At 39.2% G+C, this 24,855-nt stretch overlaps 2 protein-coding genes across 13 annotated transcripts in view; both read left to right on the top strand.

The window, feature by feature from the left end:
• Nucleotides 1–24,855, top strand: part of LOC108034793 (protein nutcracker) — a 102,336-nt gene that overhangs the window by 57,655 nt on the left and 19,826 nt on the right. Inside the window, exons 1-2 of one of the 12 annotated variants that reach the window (XM_017109788.3) lie at nt 11,709–11,986; nt 14,734–16,491. The exons of 8 other annotated variants lie outside the window; for them this stretch is intronic. In XM_017109788.3, the coding sequence (XP_016965277.1) occupies nt 15,600–16,491 (892 nt within the window). In that variant the 5' untranslated portion in view covers nt 11,709–11,986; nt 14,734–15,599. Of the gene's footprint in view, nt 1–11,708; nt 11,987–12,379; nt 12,512–14,733; nt 16,492–20,407; nt 20,732–24,855 lie in introns of those variants that run through there. 3 more of the 12 variants (XM_017109789.3, XM_050886500.1, XM_050886501.1) reach the window with 3 other exon arrangements.
• Nucleotides 2,262–3,691, top strand: LOC108034377 (sodium channel protein Nach). The gene is made up of 3 exons (XM_017109261.3): nt 2,262–3,228; nt 3,288–3,470; nt 3,547–3,691. The coding sequence occupies exons 1-3, from the start codon at nt 2,262–2,264 to the stop codon at nt 3,663–3,665; spliced, it is 1,269 nt and encodes a 422-aa protein (XP_016964750.1). The 3' UTR covers nt 3,666–3,691.

Below are 24,855 nucleotides of genomic sequence, written 5' to 3'. Positions count from 1 at the left end.
CTTTGGGCACTTAGCAGCCTCCTTTGGCTCGTTTTACCCTCCACTTTCTCTGCCGCTATCTCTCTACTTTCTCCCCGTAAGCTGTTCTTTGCTTTTGCATTCCATAAGCCACAAAGTATGAGTAAGCACTTAACCCTTTTCTTTGGCCGCTGCTTTCTGTAACCCCTTTCTCCACTCGCTCTCGGCGGCTCTCTTGCATTCCTGACACGCATTGCAAGTCTAACCTTTCACATTTATGCGTTGCTCACGCCCATTTCCCGCCCACTTTTTCTCTTCCAGTTAGTTTTATTCAATTTTTACGCTATTTTTACTGATGCAATTTTACAGCGGAAACGAGGAAATCGAGACAACAGCGGAGAAAGTGCAAGAAGAGGGAAGAAGGGGTTGGGAATGGGTTGCGAAGGAGTGAAGAAGGGCTGAGTGAGGGGTGAAGGAGGCGGCCTAAGTGCTTCGCCCATTAAAGTATGCAATCATTTTGCGGTTAGTTGCCCTTGTCTTCCTGCCTCCTGAATAACCCCTTAGCCGCCGCATATCTTCTCCAGTTTCCTTAACCCCTTTGCCCCCTTCAGCAATTTCCCCGCTCTTACGGCTGCATAAATTTCGCCTCCGGCATTCGCCTTTAACCACTTTGCAAATCCGTTCGAAGGTCGCGAGTTTCCTGACAGGATTAACCATTTCCAAGGTGTTTTCTTAGTTGTAAACGGCTGTAGTATTTTAAATTTGATGTGCATTCTTCATCATTTATTACAATAAATTGATTACTAACGACTTACTTGCCTACATGCGTAAGCAGAAATATTCCCCAAACGAAATAAATAAAAAAATATATTTTTATCTTTGACATTTGGGCCATATTTTTTGCTTTGCCTTCTCTGTGGGCCAAGTTCATTCATAAACAAATTAGTGGAATTTCTTTGGTCTCATTTTGCTTCTTCCTTCAAGTCTATGCCCCCACAATTAAATCGAAAACACCACGTTTCGTCCTCCTTAATATCTCAAGCCCCTCGCACCCCAAAGTGGAACACCCGTAGAAGCTACGTATAAATAAATAAATAAACAAGCGTTTAATTGAACCGGAAATTATTGTGTGTGGGATGTGTGGGTGTGTGTGGATGTTGCTTCTTCGTCCGGTGCATTGGTGTGCGTGTGAGTGTGTTTCTTATTGGAACTTGTTGTTCACTTTTATTTAGTTTTATCCCACAGATGTTGTTGTTTGTTCGCATTGCGTTTTAGCTCTTCAACTTGTTTGCCCAGTTGGTCTATCGTGGTCGGAAAGAGAGGGGCATATCTGGGCAGTGAAAGAGACAGGGAGAGGGAGGGCTTGAGAAGATTTCTCGCTTTGGGGCAACTAAAATATATACATGTTCCGTGATTAGTTTTATTCTCGGTTTTGGTAACAAGTGCCAGAGATTTAAGCTGAAATAGGATTATGTAGAAAAGTTTTTGGGAGATTTTTCGTTTCATTTTAAGGGGTTGTCTTACAATTAAAGCGTATCTACAAGTTTTTGGTCGAGTGAAATGGCTCAATTTTAACTCATCTTCTTATATATTTTCTTAATCTTCGGTAAAAGTATATTAAACAAATTATTTATTATGTGAAGATGACTAGAAACATTTCTTATCATTTAATTCAATATATTGTTCCCTAAAGAATAAATACTTCCGTAAAATGTTTTACAAAACCATAAATACAAATGGCAAAGAATCTGTCCTAATTGAATTGACTTAGATTTTACAACTAAAGTCCGCAACTAATCACTTACATTTATGATTTTTGAATACGTCTTTTTACATTTATTTGTTTGAAACATGAATTGAATTAACTGCTAGCCATATAAATCATCAAATACACATTCCCGTAGCTTAACACAGACTTTAGCCTTCCTCGTTTTACATTCGGAATGGGGATTCCCCCACTGAACCACATTAATATGCGACCCTCGCATTAGCGTGATATTTTCAATTTCCTTGTGTGGGTGTGTATCTGTGTGCTGTGTATCTTGCAGCACTTTCTGGTAAATTACAGTTGACAGTCGTTGCATGTTCGACTTACGATACTCGGCAGTTGCCATTTCCATTAATGGCTACTCAGCCACGCCCCCTACTTGTTGAATTGAATATAATTTGACGTTACTTATTCGACTGGAGAAATGCGAGGAGCTATCTGCACTGAATAACCGGGTATCTCAAGACCATAATTCCCCAGCTGGAGGGCTATAAAATATCCTGACAACAGCGTAGGCCACTCTAGTACCGCCAAAATGTCTCGAATTGTGACAGCTTTTAATAGAACAGTTGTGGAATATTTTCGAAAAACAAGCCTCAATGGTTTCGGCCTGCTTTACTTTATTCGAAAACGCCGAGTTCAGAGAATCTTCTGGTTTTTGTTTATTAGCGTTGGCATACTTTTCGCTGGCTATGCAGTGTTTTCAATGATTCTGGAATTCCTCAGCTACTCAACTATAGCAGAAATATCGGAATTAAAGGTTTTGGAAGACGAAATGAACTATCCCGAGCTACGAATATGTAGTGGCTACAGATTTAGTCACAGGAAAATGAAGACTTATGCACAGGATTTAGTTTATGCTCGTAACAAATCGCAGGATTATTGGCTCAATGAATTGTCATTGCTCAGGGGATACTTTGATCCCTTATCCGTGAAACCAGATGAGGTCTATCATATAAATTCCTTAGTGGCTAAAGAGAATATTACTTCACTTTTATTAAGTTTAACTCCCGCCTGTGAGTCCCTAATACTTAAATGTAAAATGAATGGTAAGGGTGTCAGTTGCTCAGAGTTATTTATGTTAAAAGCTTACAGTCAGAGAAATTGTTGCGTGTTAAAAGAGGAAAGTCTGACAGGAGAACTGTCAATTTTTCTGGATTCCTCACAAGAAGATGCACATTTTTTAGAAGATAACTTTCCTGGCTTTAGTTTGCATGTTCCAAGTTGGCTGGGTAGACTTAGCATTAGCCCTGGTGAAAAAGCAGCTATACAAATAGAAGTTATGGAGCTTCGGGGAAACGCTAAATTAAAAGGGTATGCCATAGAAAAGCGAGGCTGTTATTTTCCTGGAGAGGGCGAGAGCAGGGAAAAGTGCCTCCATGAGTGTAGAATAAAAGCCACGCTAATTAATTGCCAGTGTGTGCCATATCCATTCGAGTTTAGTGGGGAAAACTTTAAGCATTGCACTTTGGAGAATATAACTTGCTTGCAGTTTGTAGAGGGTGAGTTTCTCAGTTCGAATACCTCTTTAAAACTATTTAGTTCTTATACAATAACTCAGAGAACTGGTCACCGGCTCAGTGTCCACTGTGTCTGCCGCTCTGCAATCAATTGTTCTATAGATTAAACAAACAAATCCTGGGACATTTGCATCCCTGGCGAAGCGAATTGAATTTTAAATTTAAAACGCCACATCGTCAGCTGTACAAAACAAATATACTCTACCATTGGTATCAGATGCTGTGTGAGTTTACTTAACTCCTGAAAAAACACCCATTAATACGCTTTATATATAAAATATACATTTATTTAACCCCAAGCAAACATTGGAGGCGTGCTGGGCATTTGCATTGGCTGCTCTTTCATCAGTGGCTTCGAGTTGATCTACTTCATGGTCTTTCGTTTGTGGTCCAACTATCTTCGGCAGCCCGAGATTTAATTAAGTTAAATGTTGCACATACGCCATGTGGGCAATTCTGCTGTGATTTATCTCGGTGACAACGTGCGACCGACAGGGTCGCATTAATCTTGATGACTTGAATTGTAACTGAGGCGAAATAAATGAGTGAAAAAGGGGCAAGATGTTTGGGAGGTGGTTTCTGTTGTGGCTGTGGGTGGGGCTTTTTTCTGGAGTGTGCCGATCATCAAGGTTAAGTGGTCTGCTGAGCCCGCTTTTCATCGTCTCGGCTTGTTCGCAGTTCGTCGCCTGGGGGCCATTTGATGACTACTGAGCGGCAACAAAAAGATACAGAAAAATGTATCTCCTTGTTTATAAGCTGAGAAAAAAATGTATATATGTATTAATAGGTAGATAAAGAATAGAAAAATAAAAAAACATGCTTTAAACCAATAAAATCTTTTAAATTATTGATTTAAGAAATGTTGGGCCTCATTTCTTTCGGCACGCTTTGGGCATATTTCTAATGTCCAATATCTTGTAAGGCGTATTTTCTCTCAGTGAATTTGTATGAGTGTGAATACCTTTCTTAAGTGCACTTTAGCGTGCGTTTTGCTGTATTGATTTTTTCTCCACCGACTTGTCAACTTTTGAATAATAAAATTCTTATTTCTTTCATTGCAGGTGAGTTTTCCCAAGAAATGTGTGGCCCGACTTTTCATAGCGTAAGTTTTATAACGTTTAAGATTTGAATTTCCAAAAACCAAGTTAACAGAGAATGTTACTGGACAGCCGTGAAGCAGGTGAAAGCTTCAAAAAGCTGTTTCGAGTAAGAAAATCAGCCAAGAACCAGAACCATTTTCTTTGAAAAGCTTTAGGAAAAGAGCTTTTCCTTTTAAACAAAATATAATTTTTATGGCCTCCTATGGGTTATCACAAATCATGTTCAATCAATTGAAAAGTAAGACAGAGAACCTCATAAAGTCGAAAAACTCAAACCATGAATTATCAAAAATCTGAGCGATAAAAACTGCAGTCTAAGCATTGAAGTAAAATATCTAGTAGCTGCACACACACACACCCCCATTTAATAGCCTTCTGGGGAAAAAAACATTGAGCAAGGCGAACGTCTCCATTAATTTTAAAACCGCCAACTTATCAGGGCAGCGGCGTCATGGTCCTAAGTGATTTCCCCAGCTTCGTTGATTTACGGGGGAAAGTAGCAGCGGATATCTGCTCTATATTACACACATAGAGCCACTAAACGCAAGGACATGCGATGCCGTGTCCTTCACCTTCCCGCCACTGCCTCCAAAAAAGAAAAAAAGAGGCGAAAAAAATGTATACATAAATATCTCCGAGCGGAGGAACCTTCGGCATTCCTTTTAAAGTATTCCGTATGCGGCGGCGGCTTGGCCTGACATTATTATTTTTTATTCCCCTCATTTTGTATTTTTTTTTATTGCTGTTCGCCGCCTGATGATGAGCCTCTGATCAAAGGCATTCCAGGCTGGCTTTTCCGGGCAACAGTTTCGGGAAAAATTCAATTGGTGCCGCTTAATGTGTCACATTACAGTAGTTCGATTTGGAGGCAACTAATTTGGGACATTCGAAAGGTTCTGAAGATTGGGTGGGGATGCTGTAAAAAAAGCTCTTATTTAATAATGCTAGAAAAACGTAATTTATTGTCTGTTTTTTGACGACCCAAGTTACTAGATAATATTTTTGAGCAATAGAAAAACACTTTAATTTACTGAAAATGAGGAAACTCATAATAAATTATCATTGCCAAACAAAATACAACTATGGGCTTATATGTTAGAATTTCCAATTTTTGCTAAATAAAAATTTAGGGAAAAATGTTTTTGTAAAAATGCTGGCAAATGATAGGAAGTCTTAGGTTTTTACCAATATATAGGAAGTTTTATTTTTCAAAATTCTTAAAGTCTAGTAAAAAACTCCTTTAGTGGGTTCTTTAAGTGGTTCACTTAAGTGCCAAAATATAAATAATAAATGTCACCTCATTCTTCTAGAAAAAGTATCTCGAACCAGAATTTAAGTTAGTTTGCAAATTGAACGTGTGAACAACTTGCCTAATTTCCTTATAAGTGGACATTGTTACCATTGGCAACATGTGCGAATGTATTTTCTGTGTGGGCGGCAGAGGAAAAGTTTTCACTGGAAACTTGAAATTGAATTGCTTCAAATTAAACATTTCGAACAGCTTAAACTTGTGTCTCAAATTGCCAGCCTTTGTTGGCCGTCGGACAAACTCCGATCGGGGGGGGGGCTCCAAGGACATTTAGGCAGTTCTGCCAACCCGAAACCCAACCAACCCAACCCAAGCCACCCCCTTTCTCAACAGAATCCTGCATCGATGTGGACTGTCTCATTTGCATAATTCTAATATGGAACATTTTTGGCCAGCAGCTCCCTCAACTGTCCACCTACACACACGCACGCATCCTCAGCCAGGAGATTTGCATAAATAAAAGCGTAGTTGTGCCTCCATGTCGTCCTTGTCAACCTAAATTACGGCCATTTGATTTCGGCAATTACAACGCATTTTTGTGCAACAATTTTCCGGCGCTCGACCCCTCGCACCGCCTGATTTATATACCTATTTTTTCTGCCAGGGCAATTTCAATTTAGGCTGCTCTCACTCAGCGCTTCGACATGTGCGCTGTGTGTGTGTCGGCCAAGTTAATTATGGGCTTATCCTTGGACTTGTCTGCAGTCGACTATATTTATTGTCGCTGTGTTCTGTCTGCAGGACTTCCTCTGTGATTTTTCCATTGTTCGCGGATATTTTCCTGCAACCAAGTCGCAGCAATTTGGCTCTTGTCCCAAAGAAAAAAGTAGAAACAAGGTAGACAACCTTGGCCATGAGAAGGACTTTCTATTTACCCAAGCCAAGTTGCCGCCTTGTTTTTTTTCGACTATTTGCATTTTGCGGGCGTAAAATGAGAATGAAAATGATTATCATTTGTTTTCGTTAAGTTGGCTAAAACCAAACTGTCCAGAGCCAACAAGTTGTGGCAGCTCATAAAAATGAATTACGTGCGACGGTCCCAAGGATTCTGTCTGTAGTTTATCTAAGCTCTTCCATCCGCCTTCTCCTAGGACTTTTCCTAGATTTCCGGGGATACGATTTGCGGTGGGGTTTTGGGAATACGAAAGAAAAGAGCATATTCACGGTCCCCCGTGACGTGGGACTGTTTTGTTGTGGTTTAAAGGAATGCAAATTGAATTTGCTGGGGTAAATTTATGTATGAGCAAATTCGGAAAATATACGCTTGATTTAAGAGCCATGCAGGATGTGAGCTGTAATGAAGGTATTTCCATATTTTTCGCATCAATTTTTGCAAGGAAGTTAGCATTTGGCATATTTATTTGCTTTTTAACTTAAACACTTAACAGTTTTTGAAGGTATTATATTATTTATGGTATAAAAATCCATTCGAAGTTTTAAAAATTTCCTAATAATTAACATTACATTTTCCCCGAAATAAAATCATTAATGTAAGATAAGCATTGAATTGAACAAATTAAATATGCCAAAGTGGGTTGCGAATTTCAAATTCTCCTTTGGCCAAACACTTGAAACGTTTCGTCCAATTACAAAAAAATAATTCAAAATAATTTGTATCGATTTTGCTTAAGGGCCCTCCTGGTCTTCTTTTTTTCGCCCCCTAACGACTATTTGCATCAATCCCGCCTCTGCGATTTACATGAGTTTCCTTTGCCGACTTTCCAATCCGCTTTTCCCCCGCTCCCCGCTCCCCTTGACCATTGTGTAAGGCCCGTGGTCTTATGCAAATGCTTTCAGGGACGAGTCCTCTCAATCGAGGAGGGATTCCTGCCGTCCTGTCCGTTCAATCAAAGTTGACATTGCCTGGCGGGAACATCCAGGACTCGGGGTGTTCATCCCTGTCATTGTCATTTTCATTCTGTGAGCTGAGCGTGGGTGTTTTAAAGCGGTTTTATTTATGCAACGGCATGTGCTCGCCGAGCCGAAGTTCTTAACCGAATTTCGCATGCAAATTTTGCACGTGCCTTCATCTTTGTGTGCATTTAATTATTAAAATTTAATTTGGCCAATTCTCCGGCTTGCTCGGTCCTTTCTTTTTCGTTTGCAGCACCCCAAAACCCAGCTGGCAGCCACTCTAAAATTGGGGACAGCCTCTCGGTGCCTTTGTCTACGAAGCAAACAACCTGTTTGCATCGGCTAAGGCAAAGAAAAAAATCCAAAATATGACCCGAAATAGTTTCCATCTTTTTTTTTAGAGGAGAATGGCACATCATTGTTATTCCTGTTGCTCTTCTCTTTTGGGTGATAAATTTTTGATAACTTGCGTCACTGGCATTTTTAATGCAAAAGGGAGCATTTTCTCCTGGCTAAGAGAGCCGGGGAAAGATTTAAGAGAGGAAAAAGCTTTTCCAATTTTCCCAGCACGTGCCGTTTTGTCGGCGAAAAGCGAATTCAAGTTCAAGTCGCACAACGTTGAAAGCCAAGTTCACAGGCTCCAAGGCTCCCTCGCCCTCTCTCTTTCTAACCGTGTCATGCTCTCTCTTTCCTCGCCGCTGACTATGTATTTTTGTGATTATGTAAGCAGTTTCTGTGTTGTTCCTGCCAGATGTCCTTTGTTTTTTTATTTACTACAATATTGGCAATGGGCTGTTCAAAAAATAGAAATATAAAAATATTTATTGCATGAAAAATGCCCTTTTTAACAGATGAATAAATAGCAACTCATAAAATGATGTTGTGACATCTTTAAAGTTTTTATGTAATAATTACAATGATTTAATTTTATTAAATAAAAATCAAAATACTTTAGTATAAATGCAATGCTCTATATTTTGCCTTGCATGTTTTTGCTTTTTACCTTAAACATGTGTCACTAAATCGTTTAAAAAGCCAGTTTAACTTGCTAGCATTTCGCCAACAGTTGTTTATCCTCGCTGTTTTTTATTTTTGTTTGCGGCCCGAAAATTTCAATTGCATTTTCTGGTATTTATTTTTCATTTTCCTTGGCATTTTGCTCGATGCTGGCAGCCGTCCTTTTTGTGATTCCTCACCAGCTATCTGTTGTTTGGTGTGTTTTTCCCTTTTGGCCTTCTTTTGGCCGCTTTCCCCCCCGATTTTCCCCTTTTGTTTCCCCTGTCAATGGGCACAACAAAGCGGAAGGACGCCCGCCGCCATAGTTTTCCCCGTCTCTTTCTTCGTTTCAGCTGGCTGTCTCTTTCGCCCCACCTCTAGCCGTCTCTTTCCGTGTTTTTGGCATCCATTGCGTGGTTGTCTTACATATCTTAGCTTCTATAGCTTCGCTGCTAGCATCCATAAACTGGTGTAAACTTGTGTTTTCTATACCAACTAGTTGGCATTGGTTTGTTGTTCCCCCACCCTAATATATTATATATTTTTGGGAAAGGGGGAATGGCTTTCCCTTGTTGCGCATTCGAGATGAAGTCTGATTTTCCCCCCTGGGGACCTTCAACAGAGTCCTGGCCTTGATTAGCTCTCGGTTTCGCCCTGGAGATTGCTGGGAATTTCAATTCAAATCACTCTGCCACTGGTTTATATTTAGCCCGATGTTTAACCTTGTGGGCACAGGCACACTTCCTTTTCGGCGTGTCACTATTGTGGGTTTTTCCCTCGTAGCCAGATGACAATGATGGAGCCTGGCATTGATGGTGAAAGGACGAAAAGGACAGGGACTGGGCCGGTGACAGGAGGAAAGGAGGGACCAGGGGGAAGGACACGGCCAAGGACGCGCCAGGAAATGAGAAGGGCGACACTCAGTGCCATCGAGTTATGACTTTGAAGTGTTTGCTCATCAACGCGAAAGTTATCTGTGCGACACTTGCGCCCAACTTCAATAGTTTGCTGTTGAATCTGCGGCATTTCGCTGGCTTACGAATCAAAGGCACCTTTTAAAAGAATTTATTTAGAATAAAAAGGTACCTATAGCTTTAAGTTAAAAGGGAACTTAAATGTATTTTGTAGGTGTCCGAAAGTAGGCAGTGATACAGGGAAGGTCCTCTTTCTGAACAAAATAATTGTACTTTTAAGGTTTAAATATATTATTGCAAACTTCTAGGCACTTTAAGAGCTGAATTTAAAAGTGATTTTTAAATTTAGGGTATTTATCATTATACTTTTGTGTTTAAAATGTATTGTTGTATACTTTTAAACAACTATAAAAATTAAATTTAAAAGTGATTCCTAAACCCTTGTTATTTATTTTATTTTGAGTAACTAAAGGGGATTTAGTTTGAGCCTATTAACTAAACGGGAGCTAATGTAAGAATCAGATAAATATGTTTTGTGCTGGTTTTTGTGATAATTTTTTTTAAATCCTAAGCCTGCGATACTTTGTGCCACCATACTTTTTGAAAATACCCTGTAGTTTAGCTCATCCCGTTGCCTGCCTGTTAATGACTTGGACTTGGGCTCTTTTAATTTGCTGCTTGTCTGCCACATGCCATTCGGTATTAATTTTGCTTCAGCCTCCATATTTCCCACACTTTTCCCGCACTTTCCCGCTCATTTGTGCTCTCTTCTGCTTTTGGGCTCACTTAATTACAATAATTCATCAACTTGTTTTCTTGTTGTTCTATGGAAATCCAACCGAGCTCCTTCATGTTGATTACATTCATGTTGCCATTGTTTTTCCTCTGCTTTTGAGATATTCAGAACCCTGGGACTTAATATGAAAAATGTGGTTTACTATTTGGTTTGGTTTATGGTTTCTCCATCGACTGCATGTGCAACAGGCAAACACGAGCATAAATTTATGGCCCTGACCATGGCAATTGCATTGACGCACACGAAAAGCCCCCCTTTCTGCATTTTCCGTTTTTCCCTCGCTGGCTAGCCGCAAAACTCCTGCCTGATGATTTCAATCAGACTGTGGGCGTGCATTAATGAGGGGAAAACGGGAAAAACAGGGGTGGTGGAGGGGGCGAGGGAATGCGAGGAAAGCGTGGCGAAAGTGGGGAGTGGACAGGACAACAGGCGGCGAGCCGGGCCAACAAACATGGCATAAACAAAACACTCGCACACGCACACTCCCACCCAAAATAATAGCCAATGAGAGCAGCAAAGAGAAATGCAGCAAGAGTCGGAGAAAGCTTTTCCTGGCCAAGAGAAAACCTGATAGCTTTTCCAGCTCTTTCAACAAACATAATGCGTTTAGTGATGCTTGGGCAACTAATTTCAAGTTAAAACATTTTATGGTATTTTTTTAGAGATCTTATTATTATAAAGACATAGAATTATAACTAAAAAGCACGCTATTTAAAAATTAGTGGGTTTAAAATATTTCAGACATGAATATCTGAGGTTAAAATGTTTAAAACATTAAAAAATGTATATATTTTACTCATAAAATCTGCAAAATTAATAATGATTTATTTATTTATAAGTAGTGAACAAAAATTATAAATCTTTTTAAATCAAAGGTTCCAATGAGGAGAAATTCTTTAGTGCCCTATGAAATCTCCCACTAATTATAAACAGTTTTAGCGTTATAAACTTAGTTTTATCCATTTTTAGGAACTTAAAAACTTCCTCTTAACGGTTAGGTGGCCCCCAAAAATGATATACGTATGCCACTATAGTAACCAAACTTTTTTATTCCAAAACTTTTTTATTTGACTTCGAGCCTGTGACAATGAGATTATGCAAACGCCCAGCTAGAACGACAATTTCCATAAGGGAAACTTTGTCGCATCGGTTAAATTATGCAGTGGGTAGTGGAAAGAGGATTGCAAGGTGTCATTAATAATTGCTTTATGTGGCCATAATGTGGCTAATTGACAGGGCAACGTGGCCCGCAACTCTTTCTTGGCCAGCTAAGAGAGCGGCTGGGCAGATGGGCACCACTTTCCCCAGTGGGTTCAACCACCAGGAAAAGCTCTCTCTGCGCCGCTTATCAGTGGGTGATGCTGCTGCTCTGGTGGCTCGAATCTGGACGCTCGATTCTCGGTGCTCGAAATTCTTGGGTGGTTGGACGACGGCTTGTGTGGTTTTGGTCGCTGCTCGTCGCTCGTCGCATTTCGCGCGGCGCTGCGATGTCATGAAAAACATTTGAACGGCTTCCGTGGGCCATCAGTTTGTTGGCAATTCTCGAGCCCGTCGGAACACAGGAAAAACTGTTTTTCTCAAATACCAAATTCCAAAATTAGAAAAAATCTCAGCATCTCTCTCTTCGAAAAAAAAGCCAAAACAAGAGACAGAACAACAAATGTTTATCAATCCAAAAGCCAAACAAATTGTGATGTGATACGAGGCGTATAATTAACGCGTCTTTTGAGTTTTTCCCTAATTTCCTTGATACCTTTTCGGTTATTTTTGGGTAATCTTTTTATGTTCTGCCATTTTCCAAAATATTTTTATGAGCTGTTAAACGTATTTATTGTCGAGTGTTTTCCTCAGCTGTGTTTGTGCGCGAAGTTCATTTAAAATTTTTATGCTTTTGGCCATTTATGCGTGCCGCTTTTTATGTGCTCTGAAAAATCAACAACAAAATCATAAATAAATATTTTTGGCCGTGAATGAAATTGAAAATTGCTCACGACATACGCAAAAATACACATTTGTAGAGATTTCAAAACTAAGTGGATCCATTAATTTTCCAAATTAAAGAAAAAGTGCATTGACTTTGGCACGGCGGCAGACAAAACACAAAGTCAAGGTGTTATATTGTTAACTCTTGTTATTGTTGGCACTAAATGTTTATGTGCATTTAAATGTGCGAGTGCGAAATGCATTTTATTTAACGAATTTATTCGCAATACCAATGCGCTAGCAGCAACGAAAAAATAAACAAAAACATATTTAAATATTGGAATTTTTATGTGTGCTTTATACATTAAAAATTGTAAGAATAAAATGAGGAAAAACACAGAAGCGATTTGAAAAGCTGATTCTCATATTAATTGCCAAAATTTAAGCGCATTTGCCATATTTCAATGCAAACAAAGTGGGAAATTAAATATAAAATACAAATTATTAGAAATTGCATTTTATTGCCTTTTTAAAACGGTTCTAACGAGCACATAAACAATAAATAAGCAATGGTTTCAACAGCGATGAACAAAAGATAAATATAATAAAAGTCTTGGCTTTTAGGGATTTAATAAATAATATAAACAGTTAATAACTTAACCCAAATAATATATACATATACTAGCTAAAGTGCGATGAGATTTTTCTATTTCTAAGCCATTTAAGACCTAAACAAATAAATCCTCTGGCAAAAAGGCAATTAGGATCCTCAGACAGTTTACTTTCCCATTGCTATCTAAATTAATTGCTTAAATTACTACAAATTGCAGTTTCTATTGCTATTCTCCACTCAACGTTCTAATCGCATCAGCAAAAATACCTCAAACATTGGCATGCAAACAAAGTTGCCATAAATAAAACCAACATTTAAGCCGAAATAGATGCGTATCTTGTGCAAATATTTGAGAATCAGCTTCACACAAACACACAACTACCAGCCACGCCCATTGGAATAGCTATTATAAGTTTTATTTGAAACTAAGAAAGTAAATTACCGAAAATTTCAATTCGATTGATGCTAAAATAAACAAAACACAAGTCGGCCGTGGCAGAAAGCAATTCAATTCACATGAGGATTTCCATAGATGGAAAAACTTTGGCAATTAGAGTGGGTCGGACTGAGTCGGGAAGATAATCTGATAGAGGGGATAAGATGATGGGGCCAAGCGAAAAGCAAATTGAAGTGGAAAATGGTTACACACTTTATGCAACTTTATCATTATCCAGGGGCCGGCCACTCAAATTATAATTTACTGGCCCTAAACTTAACTTTGCAGACTTTTAGCTCGTTGATGTTCTCGGGGCTTCCTCGTGTACACGGAAAATTCTTAGATAAATAATATCCTAGAGAATTGTAATATAACTTCTGGTATAATTCAAGTTCACTTTTTTTAGGAAATGATCTTACAACATATATAGTTTTGCAAACTTTAAAATCTTTAAAAATATGTAGATATATCGTCATATTTTTTTTATTGATCTAATTTAACAGTGTACATTTTTGTATATTTTTCTTAATAAGAGAACACGCACCTGAGAGCGCAATTTGACCCGTGCATCTGCGAGATACATAAATAATAATACCCAGGGTTAGCGAAGGCGGACCAGCTGGGTTAACTGAAGCAAATGGCCATCGATATGGATGCCATTTGCTGAAGTATCCTTGAGGGAGAAAAACGAGGGTGGGGCAGGAAAAGCTAAGGCTAAGCAGGCTTATTTGCTGTGCTGCCCCCTACGAATTTTCCACCCCATCCTTCGGGCTTACGTGACTTTTGTGCCATGTGCGAGTGGTCCTACCATAATTCTTCCATTTTCTCTGGATCTCCGGGTGCAAGTGAAATTAATGAAGCAGTTCATCCGACACTGAATTGATTGGCTTATTACGCTGGCAACTTGAGTAGAAATAGGAATTGGAATTTCACTTTCACTTTCATTCACTCCCTGGCGTTTCGCAGACAACAACGATTTTTTTGCCTTTGGATAAGTACTGCGATGACAGGACATTTCTTTTGGCTTGCATGGCCCATTTATCCGCTGTTTTCCGCATTTTCCCCAGGGTAACAAACATGTGGAGTGCTTCTCATAATTGAATTCCCATCAAACCGCAAATAACATCAAAATTACATTATTTGCCGATGCCATATTCCTTTTTTTTGTGTTTTTTGTATCCAGGCTCTTAATTGCGAAGCATTTCCGATATTTCAGTCACGTTCGAGTGCTATCAATATGCCACGTCAATGCCGCAATATTCGGCATCAGTGGCAACTTTTTTCCACCAGCCTGCCTCAACATTTCAGCCGCCAATGCCATTAATTTTTGCTTTTCCTTTTTTTTTTTTTTGACAAACACACATTTACATAATACCACAAAGTGATTGAGGGGGTGGATTGGCCAAACCCCCGAGTCATTTGTTTGATTAGCAATTTCAATGGGCGTGACAGAAACACTCAGAAGTCGAGGAAACGCGAAGAGAAAAGCTCATAAAGAAAGCAAAGATTTCCCATAATTAACGTCTTAAATGCATATATTTTACAGAATAGCAGAAAGAGAAAAACAGAAACTGAAACGGCAGTTACTAAAACCGAAAAATATTGTGTTTCCTGAATAAAAGCTCAAACTACAATAAAAATTACTACGATTTTAAAAATCCCTATAATTAAACGGTTAACAACAGTCAACTACGCGGGTCGGTTGTCAAAAACTAAACTATATTCGTCTATATACAAATATATATACAAATATATATATAAATATCTATATACAGACAGTCAAAAGACAAGCGTTAAAGAGGCTTTCAGAACTAACATTTAATGTGAACTTATTTTAAAACCATTAAAACAATAAGCTACTTCTACATACAATTTAAAGGCTTCAAGTTAAATCAAATGTGACAAAAGCGAATAAACCATTAGCCAATTGCTCAACCAAGTCAACTAAGTAAATATTTGTGAATTACAAAAGCCGAAAACCAACAAAGACAGCCACACTATACAAATAAAAGCAAACAAAGTTACAAAACGCCGCAATTGAAAGCTTCCATTTTAAAACAGAGAAATATATATAAATGCAACACAAGTAATAAATATTTAAATATATGAATTTATGCAAAATATATATGAACCTATAAAAAATATATAAATAAAAAGTTACTATTTTCTATAAATATATATAAAGCATATATTATGTGTACGCGTTGAAGACAAAAACAATATTTTAAATAATAAATCAAATCAATTGAGAGACAAAACAGAACATTACCAACCTGCGGCAAAAATACATCTTGGAGACAAATACAATATTTTAACAAATGCTGTAATAATAAAAAAGAACAATTTTTAAAGTAATAATAAACAGAGAAACAGAGACATTTTAAATAAAATCAACCCTCTTCGGTCACACAAATGCTGCAATATCAGCAACCGCAACAGCAACAGCAACAACAGCAGCAGCAACAGCTACTGCAGCAGGAGCAACACCAGCAACTGCAACAGCAACAGCAGCAGCAGCAACATCAGCAACTACTGCAGCAACAGCTGCCGCAGCAGCGACGGCAAACGTACAAGGAGTACTTGCAGCAACATCAGCAGCAGAAGCAACAGCTGCAGCAGCAACAGCAGAACAAGCAGCAACCCCTGCGGATATTCCGCGTCCACTACATCCGGTTGAACTCCAAGGACGGTGTACCGTCCCTCAACCAGCAGGTCAATGGCTATCCCAATGGATCCCCGAATGGCGCCAAAATGAAGACCATAGCACCGAATATCCGCCGTCGGCGGCGGTGTGACAAACACCATTTGGAGCTGTACTGCAATGAGACTACCACTCCACCAACAAATATTCCAACTAGTGGTGGTAGCAATAACAACACCGGCAGCAGCTGTAATCAGCTGAAGCCCGGAGGCCTCAGAATCCGGGAGTGCATTACAGCCCCTAGTACGGCGGCCAGTTCGCCGGTGGATGAGCACATGTGCATCCCGGCACCGCCCATCACACCGCCGCCTGCCTTCCTCACGGAGGGCTACAAACGGTCCAGCACCTCGGTCTCCACCTCGGCGTTGCCCAGTGCCACCAGTAGCCAGGAGACCCAGACCCATAACCATGGTCAGAGCCACAGCCAGAACCAGGGCCACAACCACATGCAGGGCCTGAAACCGAACCTAATACGCCATCAGAAGCCATTTCCCGTCGTTGCCAAGCCACTGGGTCCGCAGAAACCCAGGACGACGGCCACCATTGCGGTCACGTTGAACAGCGGCTCCAACAAGCCACGTGCCACGGTCAAGAGAAGCTTAGGTGAGCCCCCAAAACACTGGCAGAAAATAGGACAACTAACATAATTTAAAAAAGAAATAATATACACCACTACAGCTTAAAAGGAACTCTAGTTATAGCCACTTAAAACACGCAAGTTTTTAATTGCAAAAAAATAAGAATCCAATTTTTTTAATATATATTGGTATACCCTTTATCCTTACAAAATACTAAATGGTATTTGGTATTTTTTCGAATACATTTTTGTCAACAAGAATATAATAACAAAAATCTTTTTTTAAATGACTTTTGTTAAACATTTGTTGGCCAAACCATTGCTTGATAAACGGCCTTTCTAGAATCTAGGTTTATTTAGTAATTTTAAAGCATCTTTTTCGAAAGACTCCAAGTTTTTTGGTATTAATTACAAAGTAAAACTTTACGGTGCAGCATATTGGCTCGCTTAAAGGCGAAAATACCTAAGATTTTACATGTTTCTCACTTCCGAGTTTTATGTCTCAAAGTCCTTAACATCCCTCAATTTCTCTCTCTGCTTGCGGTGGTCAACAGTAAGGATCGTCTTGAATTCCCAAACCCACTCAACGTCTGTGATGAAACATTGCCTTGGACATTGCAGCGTTTTATGGCGGCGGTAATAAAGTGTGCTATATGTGAAAGTGGGTGGTGTGCGGTGGTTGTGTGGGGCACGAAGTGGGTGAGTGGGTTCAAGAGTGATGGGCGTGGTCAGCCATAAAGAGGAGCCACCAAATTGCAGCTGCGTCCATCGGGCGGAATAAATGCCTGGGTCCGAAATGGGGGTGGTGGAGCGATTAGGCTTAAGCCTGCAACTTTATTGAAAAGTTTTATGGCCAACAGAAGCCCGTCGCTTTTTGTATCAATTTTAACGAAGAGACAAAGAGCTTAAAGTGTCGATCAGGAGAGCTGCATTTGATAGTTTATGGAGAGTTTTTAAAAGAAGCTTTAAAAATATTTAAAATAAGCTTTTATACTTGGAAAGTGAGAAAAAAATGTTAAATTAATATAATTGAAAAAGGATTTATTTGAAGTGCATTTGTAGAAGTGTTTAATAATATAAAATCCAAACTTAACAGGCGGCCAACCACATAAATTCGAGTTAATTGCAATTGAAGTTCCTACACAATCAGCTCGTTAAATCCATTCACGCAGGAATCTCTTAACTTTATTACCAATCAACGTTTCTCCGTGACAAATATTAACAGCCACTTGGGTCCCCATAACCTATCGATATATATATATATATATTTGCCTGATTCCGCGTGTGTGTAACGAACCCCATTATTGCCAGACTGATTTATTCAAGTGTGTTTGTGGGTCTGTGGCTCCCTTTTTGCGAATGATACTCAATAAGGCCATTGAGGCCGATATGCAAATGTTGAACTTTCGAAGGCGGGGATGTCGGCTGGCAAGAAAGTGTCAATAAAAATAAGTTTCAATGCAATTGCCGCCTGCGAGAAGGATGGTCCTTCGTCCTTCGTCCCTCCTCGCATTTGATTGCATTTGCTGGCAGCCAGGAATTGCATATTGAGCCGGGCAAAAGTTGTCCTGGGGGGAAGTCGAAGATGAAAACCGAGGAATATATATTGTGTAGGTGTGCCGGAGGGCTTGCGAAATGCTATCCTACTTTTGCCAAGAATTGTCGCTTCGAGTTTGATCGATTTGTGTGCACAATTTGCTCATAATAAAAATTGTATGCTTCGTGTATATTCCTGAAAATTATTTTCTGTGCACTGGGAAAAATGTCTTTGAGTCCAAAAGTATTCTTATAAAAAATAATTGTTGGTGTCTAAAACTATGCAACAATATATTTTGAGCTCAGAAGCCTAATGATCTTACTATTGCATACTTTTAGGTAAAAACTCTTGTGATATGTGTTGAACTTTTTAAGCAAAACGGTTTTTTTTTATTTGGTTTTCTATAGGATTTTTTTTATGAGTTTAATTCAAGTGTTTCCAGAAACCCCACCTAATTAACTGCCCATTTTCCCGCAGTGCTCTCATATCTTGCCTGAGCAAATTCCAGCCATGAGTTAGATCATTTCTGTTTGCCGAATGAATTGCATAAGGCCATTTGGAAATTGTGCTCCGCAGCCATGTGCCAACACGTGTGTGTTGGCAATTACCAGGCTCTGGCATGAGTTTGCAAAATTTTCGTGCTCTTGTGTGCTCCTGCTCGTAAGATGCTGCCACAAAATCTAATTCCGCAGAGCGGGGCTTTCATAATGGATGGGGTGGAAAATGGAAAATGGTAAACGGAAAATCTATGCCACAGGCGGCACCCAGTGAAAGCAGCTCTTCTCAACAACCAGCCAACCCACCTGAATGTTATGAAATATTCAATCAAAATAAACAATTTTCAAGCCATAAATCCGACTTGCAGTCAAGGTTTCTACTTTCGATTCCCCATTTAGTGTTCCCATTCAGTCAGTCATCCAATGCAGTTAGTCCCTGACTCAGAAGAGTCATTCATTACATTATTAAAATATTTCGATTTTGCATTCAGCTTACAAACTATTTGCGCTAGGGCCAGTTAAAGTCAGTTGCTTTCCCAATGACAGGAGGTCAGAAAAGTCGGGGAAGGTAAGAAAGTTGGTTGCATGGGCAAAAACTTTTGCAATTTTCCAGCATATAAAAGATGGAGCACGATTTAAATGAAAGGTGAGGGAAAAGCAAAGGGAGTAAGTTACTGAAAAATTCAGGATTACAAGGAAAATTCAGTTTACATTTTTTTTTTTATAATTTTAAGCCTTTCAAAGGAAATATTTTTCCCAGAAGTCAGTTATCATTAAAATGTTCAATAGTCCAAATTCAAAGAAATTATCACCTTTAATTTTTTATTTTTATTCTGTAAAATAAATAACATTTTTATAAAATATAGCGTTCTTATATATTTACTTGTATTAAAAGCAATGCAATTAAAACCTATTTAATTTTGTTTTGATAACATTTCGAGTGCCCTAACACTCAAACTCTTTGTTGCCCCTAAACGCTTACAAAAAAGCCATTTTCAATTCCATTTACTACAAGTATCGACCCTCGAAACATTCTATTTAATGAATTTTAACACCATTAATTGCACGAAACTTTCCCTTAGAATTGAGTGACCAGCCAAGTTTGCAAGTCGAATTTAATTGGCAATTAATTGAAAGTTGTCCAACTTTGGGGGAACTTGCAATACCGAAATTTTAGGCCACATGTAATGCTGTAGTTGAGTTGAGGGGAAAGTGAAAGCAGAACATCTCAAGGCTTTCTTGCCGAAGAAGAAATGGCAGCCTGCAAGAGTCCTCGAGGCGATTGCTAATGTGGCCTGCAACTTTTCGGCCCAAGTGGGAGAAACTTTCGCATTATCCTGCGAGAGTATTGCGTAAAAATAAAAGGAGCAAGTTAATAATTAAATGCATAAATGCGAGCTGCTTTTTATTATTTTCACTGCCATTTCTCAGGCCTTGGCGCGTTATAATCCGCAAGCATTAACACAGAGTCATCATGGGGAAAATGCGGGGGAAAATCCAAGGAAAAGTGTGCAAGACTGGGTGGCACTGGCAAGCATAAGCTTTTAATTGAATGCGTGACTTGTTGAAACTTTTTGTGATTTTGCCCCAGATGAGGTGGCGATTTGTGGGTGGGAGTAAGCTGCTTGGTTGACAGTTTTTGGCCTGATTTGACTAGAAATGTCGCCGCTCCGGCTTTCTCCGCCATATAAACCGATTAAATGAGGCATCAAATGTGCTTTGTGGCCATGTTGGCGAGAGCTTTTAATGAAAATAATCGGCTATTGTGGAGCTTGCGGCGATTAAATTAATTGCTTAAATTGTGTCGACTAACGTTTAATTGCATAACCACAAGCCAGGGTAATTTTAAGGCTTTATTAAATTATACTCACTTAACTAACTGTGGAATTTTATTCTTTTTATTTGCAGGTGAGTTTCGGAGTGACGAAAAAAGCCAGGAAAAATCTGTGGGTAACTCTCTCGTACTACTTTTTTTATACACTCCTTATAATCAATCAAAAAGTGTCGGAAACTTGCTGCTATCAATTCGAAATGCGGCAACGTAATCAATTATCTGTCACGACAAAGTGAGGACAACTATCGAAAGAAGTTTTCCCCTTAACGAGAAAATGAAAAACTGCCAGCAATTCGCCGTTTCCCTCTCACTTTCTCCATCTCACTGGGATAAACAAGAAAATGCAGAGAATGTCAAGCGAAAGTAATCTAATAAAATTGTTTGGGGTTGCCAGCGAAGTAAGCTTATTTATGATTTGCTGGATCTTGCAGCACGGGCAGCTATTTCATGTGGAATATCTGCTGCAAGCACTGCAACTATTTGCTAAACAATTTCAATGAAAATTACTTTCTGGCCGGGGCAGAAGTGAGGGAAAAGCAAACAAACAAACGCAAAGTGTAGCATACTTATTTGGGGCAGCATTTGAATTGCCATTTATTTGGGTACGTTTTTTGGCCAATGCCAAGTGGTTTGTTAAATTGTTTTTCACTAATAAAAATTAAATTTTTTTAAATGTCCTTCAATATAATTTTAGAACACTTTAAAACGCAATATTTTAATTCTACAGAAAAGTCATATATAAAATCTAACCTAAATGTATTACAACATAATTAGAAAGCTGCTTAAATATTGTGTATTTTTAAATTTTAATTTTTTGTGCATCAAAAGGCAACATTTTTGGTATGTTTTTGTATACCTACAATTTTTCATGTGCTCTCAAAAAATTACATAACAATTTGTGGTTTTTTGGCTTGGCGCCAAAAAAACTAACCCAAACAAAAAATTGCATGTAAAATTGGTTGGTTTGCTGCATTCCGCAAAATATGTAATTAAAAAGCATTTTAGAGGTCCGGTGAAAGCGGACAACTTTCACGCACTTTCCAATGCGGCACGTGGGCGCACTGAAGCGTGAGTGTGTGTGTGTGTTTATCAGGTCCTGCCGCGTCCTTGCACACCACGAAAAAAAGGAAGGAAGGGAAAACCCAGAAGGGGCAGAGATTAAATGGGTAAGAGGAAATGGGAGCGGGGAAAACGAGATGCGAGAATCAACATCCGGCGCAGGAAAACTGAGCCAACAGCAGCAAGTGGCAAGTGCAAGGTCAACTTTGTTGAAGGACAGCCGCCTGCCATCAGCAGCAGCAGCAGGCCACGCCCCCTTTTCAGCAACACCGCCCCAACCCTCCTCCCATTTTCCGAACCCTTTTTCCGCAAACACAAAGCGCAATTGTCGCGTTCTGGTTTCGTGAATTTGCCGTATTCGCTGTTTGTATTGTTGTTTGCCTTTCCATCTGTGTGTGTGGAGAAAGTGGGCGTATGTGGTGTGTGTGTGTGTGTGTGGAGAAAGTGTGTGTGCTTGGCATGTGCCTGTGTGGCTGTGTTTACTATTCTCTTGGCTGTGACGTTTCATTTCGTTTCGTTTAACGTTCTGCGGTTTTTTAGCGCACACTTTGCGCTTAATTGCTGTTGGCCAATCCAAGAAGATTTTTATTTACAATTTTTGGTAAATGAAAAAGAAATATTGAAGGACTTATTGCGGGGAGATATGGGGGATTTTCGAGGACCAATTCAAGGGGTTTTGGGCTAAAATATGTGAAGAACTTTGTGATTACAAAGGAAGTACATTTGGTTTCTAAAAATTTAAACTCTTGGTATATATAATAAGATATTGAAAGAGTATTTCAAAGATAAATTATAAATACTAATTTAAAATTTTTAATTTTTATACGAAAATTTTCAGTTGTTTACTTAATTTTGTTTTTTTAATGCTATTTTTATACATTTAGTCCCTTTTGTTCCTTAACTCAAACAACTTCTGCACCATTTACCAAATCGGTGTGTTTCCTTTCCTTCCTCCACAGTTTCCAAATTTACTTTACATATTTTTTGCCTTCTTTATAAGAGATGGAAACAAAAGATCCCAAGGCTGCAACAAGTGTGCAAACAATCAAGCAAACGAACCGCACTAATTTCACTCGCATTTATCAATGTTGAAAAGCCCGGAAAACCTCGACCTCTACGACTTTCCCCTCCGTATAATTTTCTATGCCACATAATTCAAATTTTTTGCTCCTGCTGCTGCTGCTGCCAGGCTTGTTAAATAATTCAATGCTAATCTTTAAATTAAAATCAACTCCCGACCATTACGAGCAGACGAGCCGAAATGTGTTTGCACTTGCCACCCAACAAAAAAGTGGAGGGAAAAAATACCTACTATATAAATAAAATGAAATAAAATTCTTCTATTAGCTGGCTGTGTGTGTGTGTTGTTCCTTTTGTTGCACATGCCAGTGAAAATTTTATTTACTAACGTTGAACCAGGGCTTTCCACGCTCCACTGCAATTTTGTTGGTGTCTGTGTTTTTCGCTTTTGCATAAAATTTTCACCATCTCCCGCGCCGAAAAACAAAATGCGGGACGGGGGAAATTCATGAGGCGTGGTTGGTTGGCTGAGCCCATTTCCCTGTTTCCCCAACACCGCCATCGCCAGCACCACGGGTTTTCCTTGATTTTTCAGCATGCCTTCAACAATTTGCGTTGAAAATTTGCAAAATGTTTGCCCTGTGTGTGTGGGGGTTATGTAACGCTGGGTAAAGTTTGCACTCACTTAAATAGATGCCAGAGAATCATATCCTGGCTGCGAATAATGTGCAGGATCCCCCGTGTCAAACTAATGCCCGAAGTGTCACACAGAATGTGGGCGTGGCGAAATTAAAAATTCAAATGAAAATGCGCTGTGCTGTTGTGTGCTGTGGAGGGGAAAAGGGAAAAGCGAAGCGGAAAGGCAAGAAAACCCCGTTGAAGTGGGTGGAAGCAAACAAATTAAGGACTTCCTTGCAGACGAATTTCCTCCGCTCCTGATGACTTGGAACTACACAGAATTTCCTCCTTCTCGTCCCGCTTTCCGTAATTTATTTTAATGCAAACGCCTTCACTGGACTCTATTTGGGTTGGCAAAGGAGATGAGATCGTGTCACGAATTACAAATCTTTTTACTAAAAGTATGACTAAGATCTAAAACTACATATCTCAGAAAATACCCATTATATGATGTGAGGAGTTGAATAACTCCCCACAAATCTGAACATTTATAATAAAAACTGGTTTTATACAAAATAACTAATAATATCTTAAAGTGCCTTAGATAATTTCCTCACTCTCCCACCCCTGTTTAAAATGGTAATTTCCTGCCACTCAATTCAGACATCCTGTGGACTTACTCTAGGTTCTCCTATTCTAGTTGGTTTTCCAAGTTGGACCCACTTCGGTATTGTCCTTTTTTCTTTCTACTCTGCTTGTTTAGAGCCACTTCAAAGTTGTCAGAAGGGTTTTGTGTGTAAGCCGCTTAAAGAAGAACAACAAGTGAAATAAATATTGGTAAATAACAAAGGGAATATGTTGGGAAATATACTTATTTCACCGAAGCGAAAGTTCAAGAGAAAACTAGTTGAAGAAGCCGCTTCTCAGCTTCGGACTTTGACAAAGGAGGAAAATCCTGGGAAAACCGAGGCAAGGGAAAATACGAAGAGGGGCAGACAGGGGATACCATAAAATTTATTGCTTACCTTGGACGTGGGCGCAGCTCAACTTTAATTAACCCTTTTGCGTTGCCCATACTCAGATACAAAAGGAAGCCTCGGGATAGGCTTTTAAATAGTAAAAAATGTAATAAAAGCATAGCGCAGGAAAACCTTTTACAGATTTCGTCTATCTTTTTTAGTCGTGGTTGTGCGGCTTCGCTCTCTTCTTGCATAATATTCACTTTCTTTGTGCGTTTTTTGCACTGAGAAAAAATGGGATAAATGAGATACAAATATTGGTTTATATGAAAAATTCCATCTAAATCTTTGATTATATTTAAATGTTAAATGTTATAAAATCCGTTTAACATTTTTATAAATATATTAAAGGTATGAATGTTTAACTTTAAGCATTTAAATACATTTTTTATAAATTTTAAGAGATTAATAAAAACATTTTTTTTCATCCTTTTGTCAAGGACGAGTCCTGGCCGTTGCCAAGGTCAAAGTTAGCCGCAATAAAATGCAATTGCCTCGCTTTTGCGCTTTTTGCGGCTTTGATTTTGGGCCGTCCTTGATCTTGATGGGGGGTCAAAACGGGAAGCGGCGGCCCTGACTATCTGGCTTTTCACATTTTTTTTTGTTCTACACTCGCTGTTGGCTGTCATCATTATCATCCGGACCCACATCAGACAGCAGGCCACATATCTGTCCCGCTTGTTCGCCTTTATATGACTAATGACTGTCAAGCGCTGACTTTTGGCCAGAAAGTTGCTCCTCCTCATCGGAGTGGTTAACTAACCACTCATCATCCTTGTCAGAGCACCCCTACCCATGTATCTTTG

This window comes from Drosophila biarmipes, chromosome 3L, assembly GCF_025231255.1.
Source record: "Drosophila biarmipes strain raj3 chromosome 3L, RU_DBia_V1.1, whole genome shotgun sequence".
NCBI lineage: Eukaryota > Metazoa > Arthropoda > Insecta > Diptera > Drosophilidae > Drosophila > Drosophila biarmipes.
The sequence above is the reverse complement of the archived record's forward strand: the minus strand, read 5'-3'. Positions and strand labels throughout refer to the sequence as shown.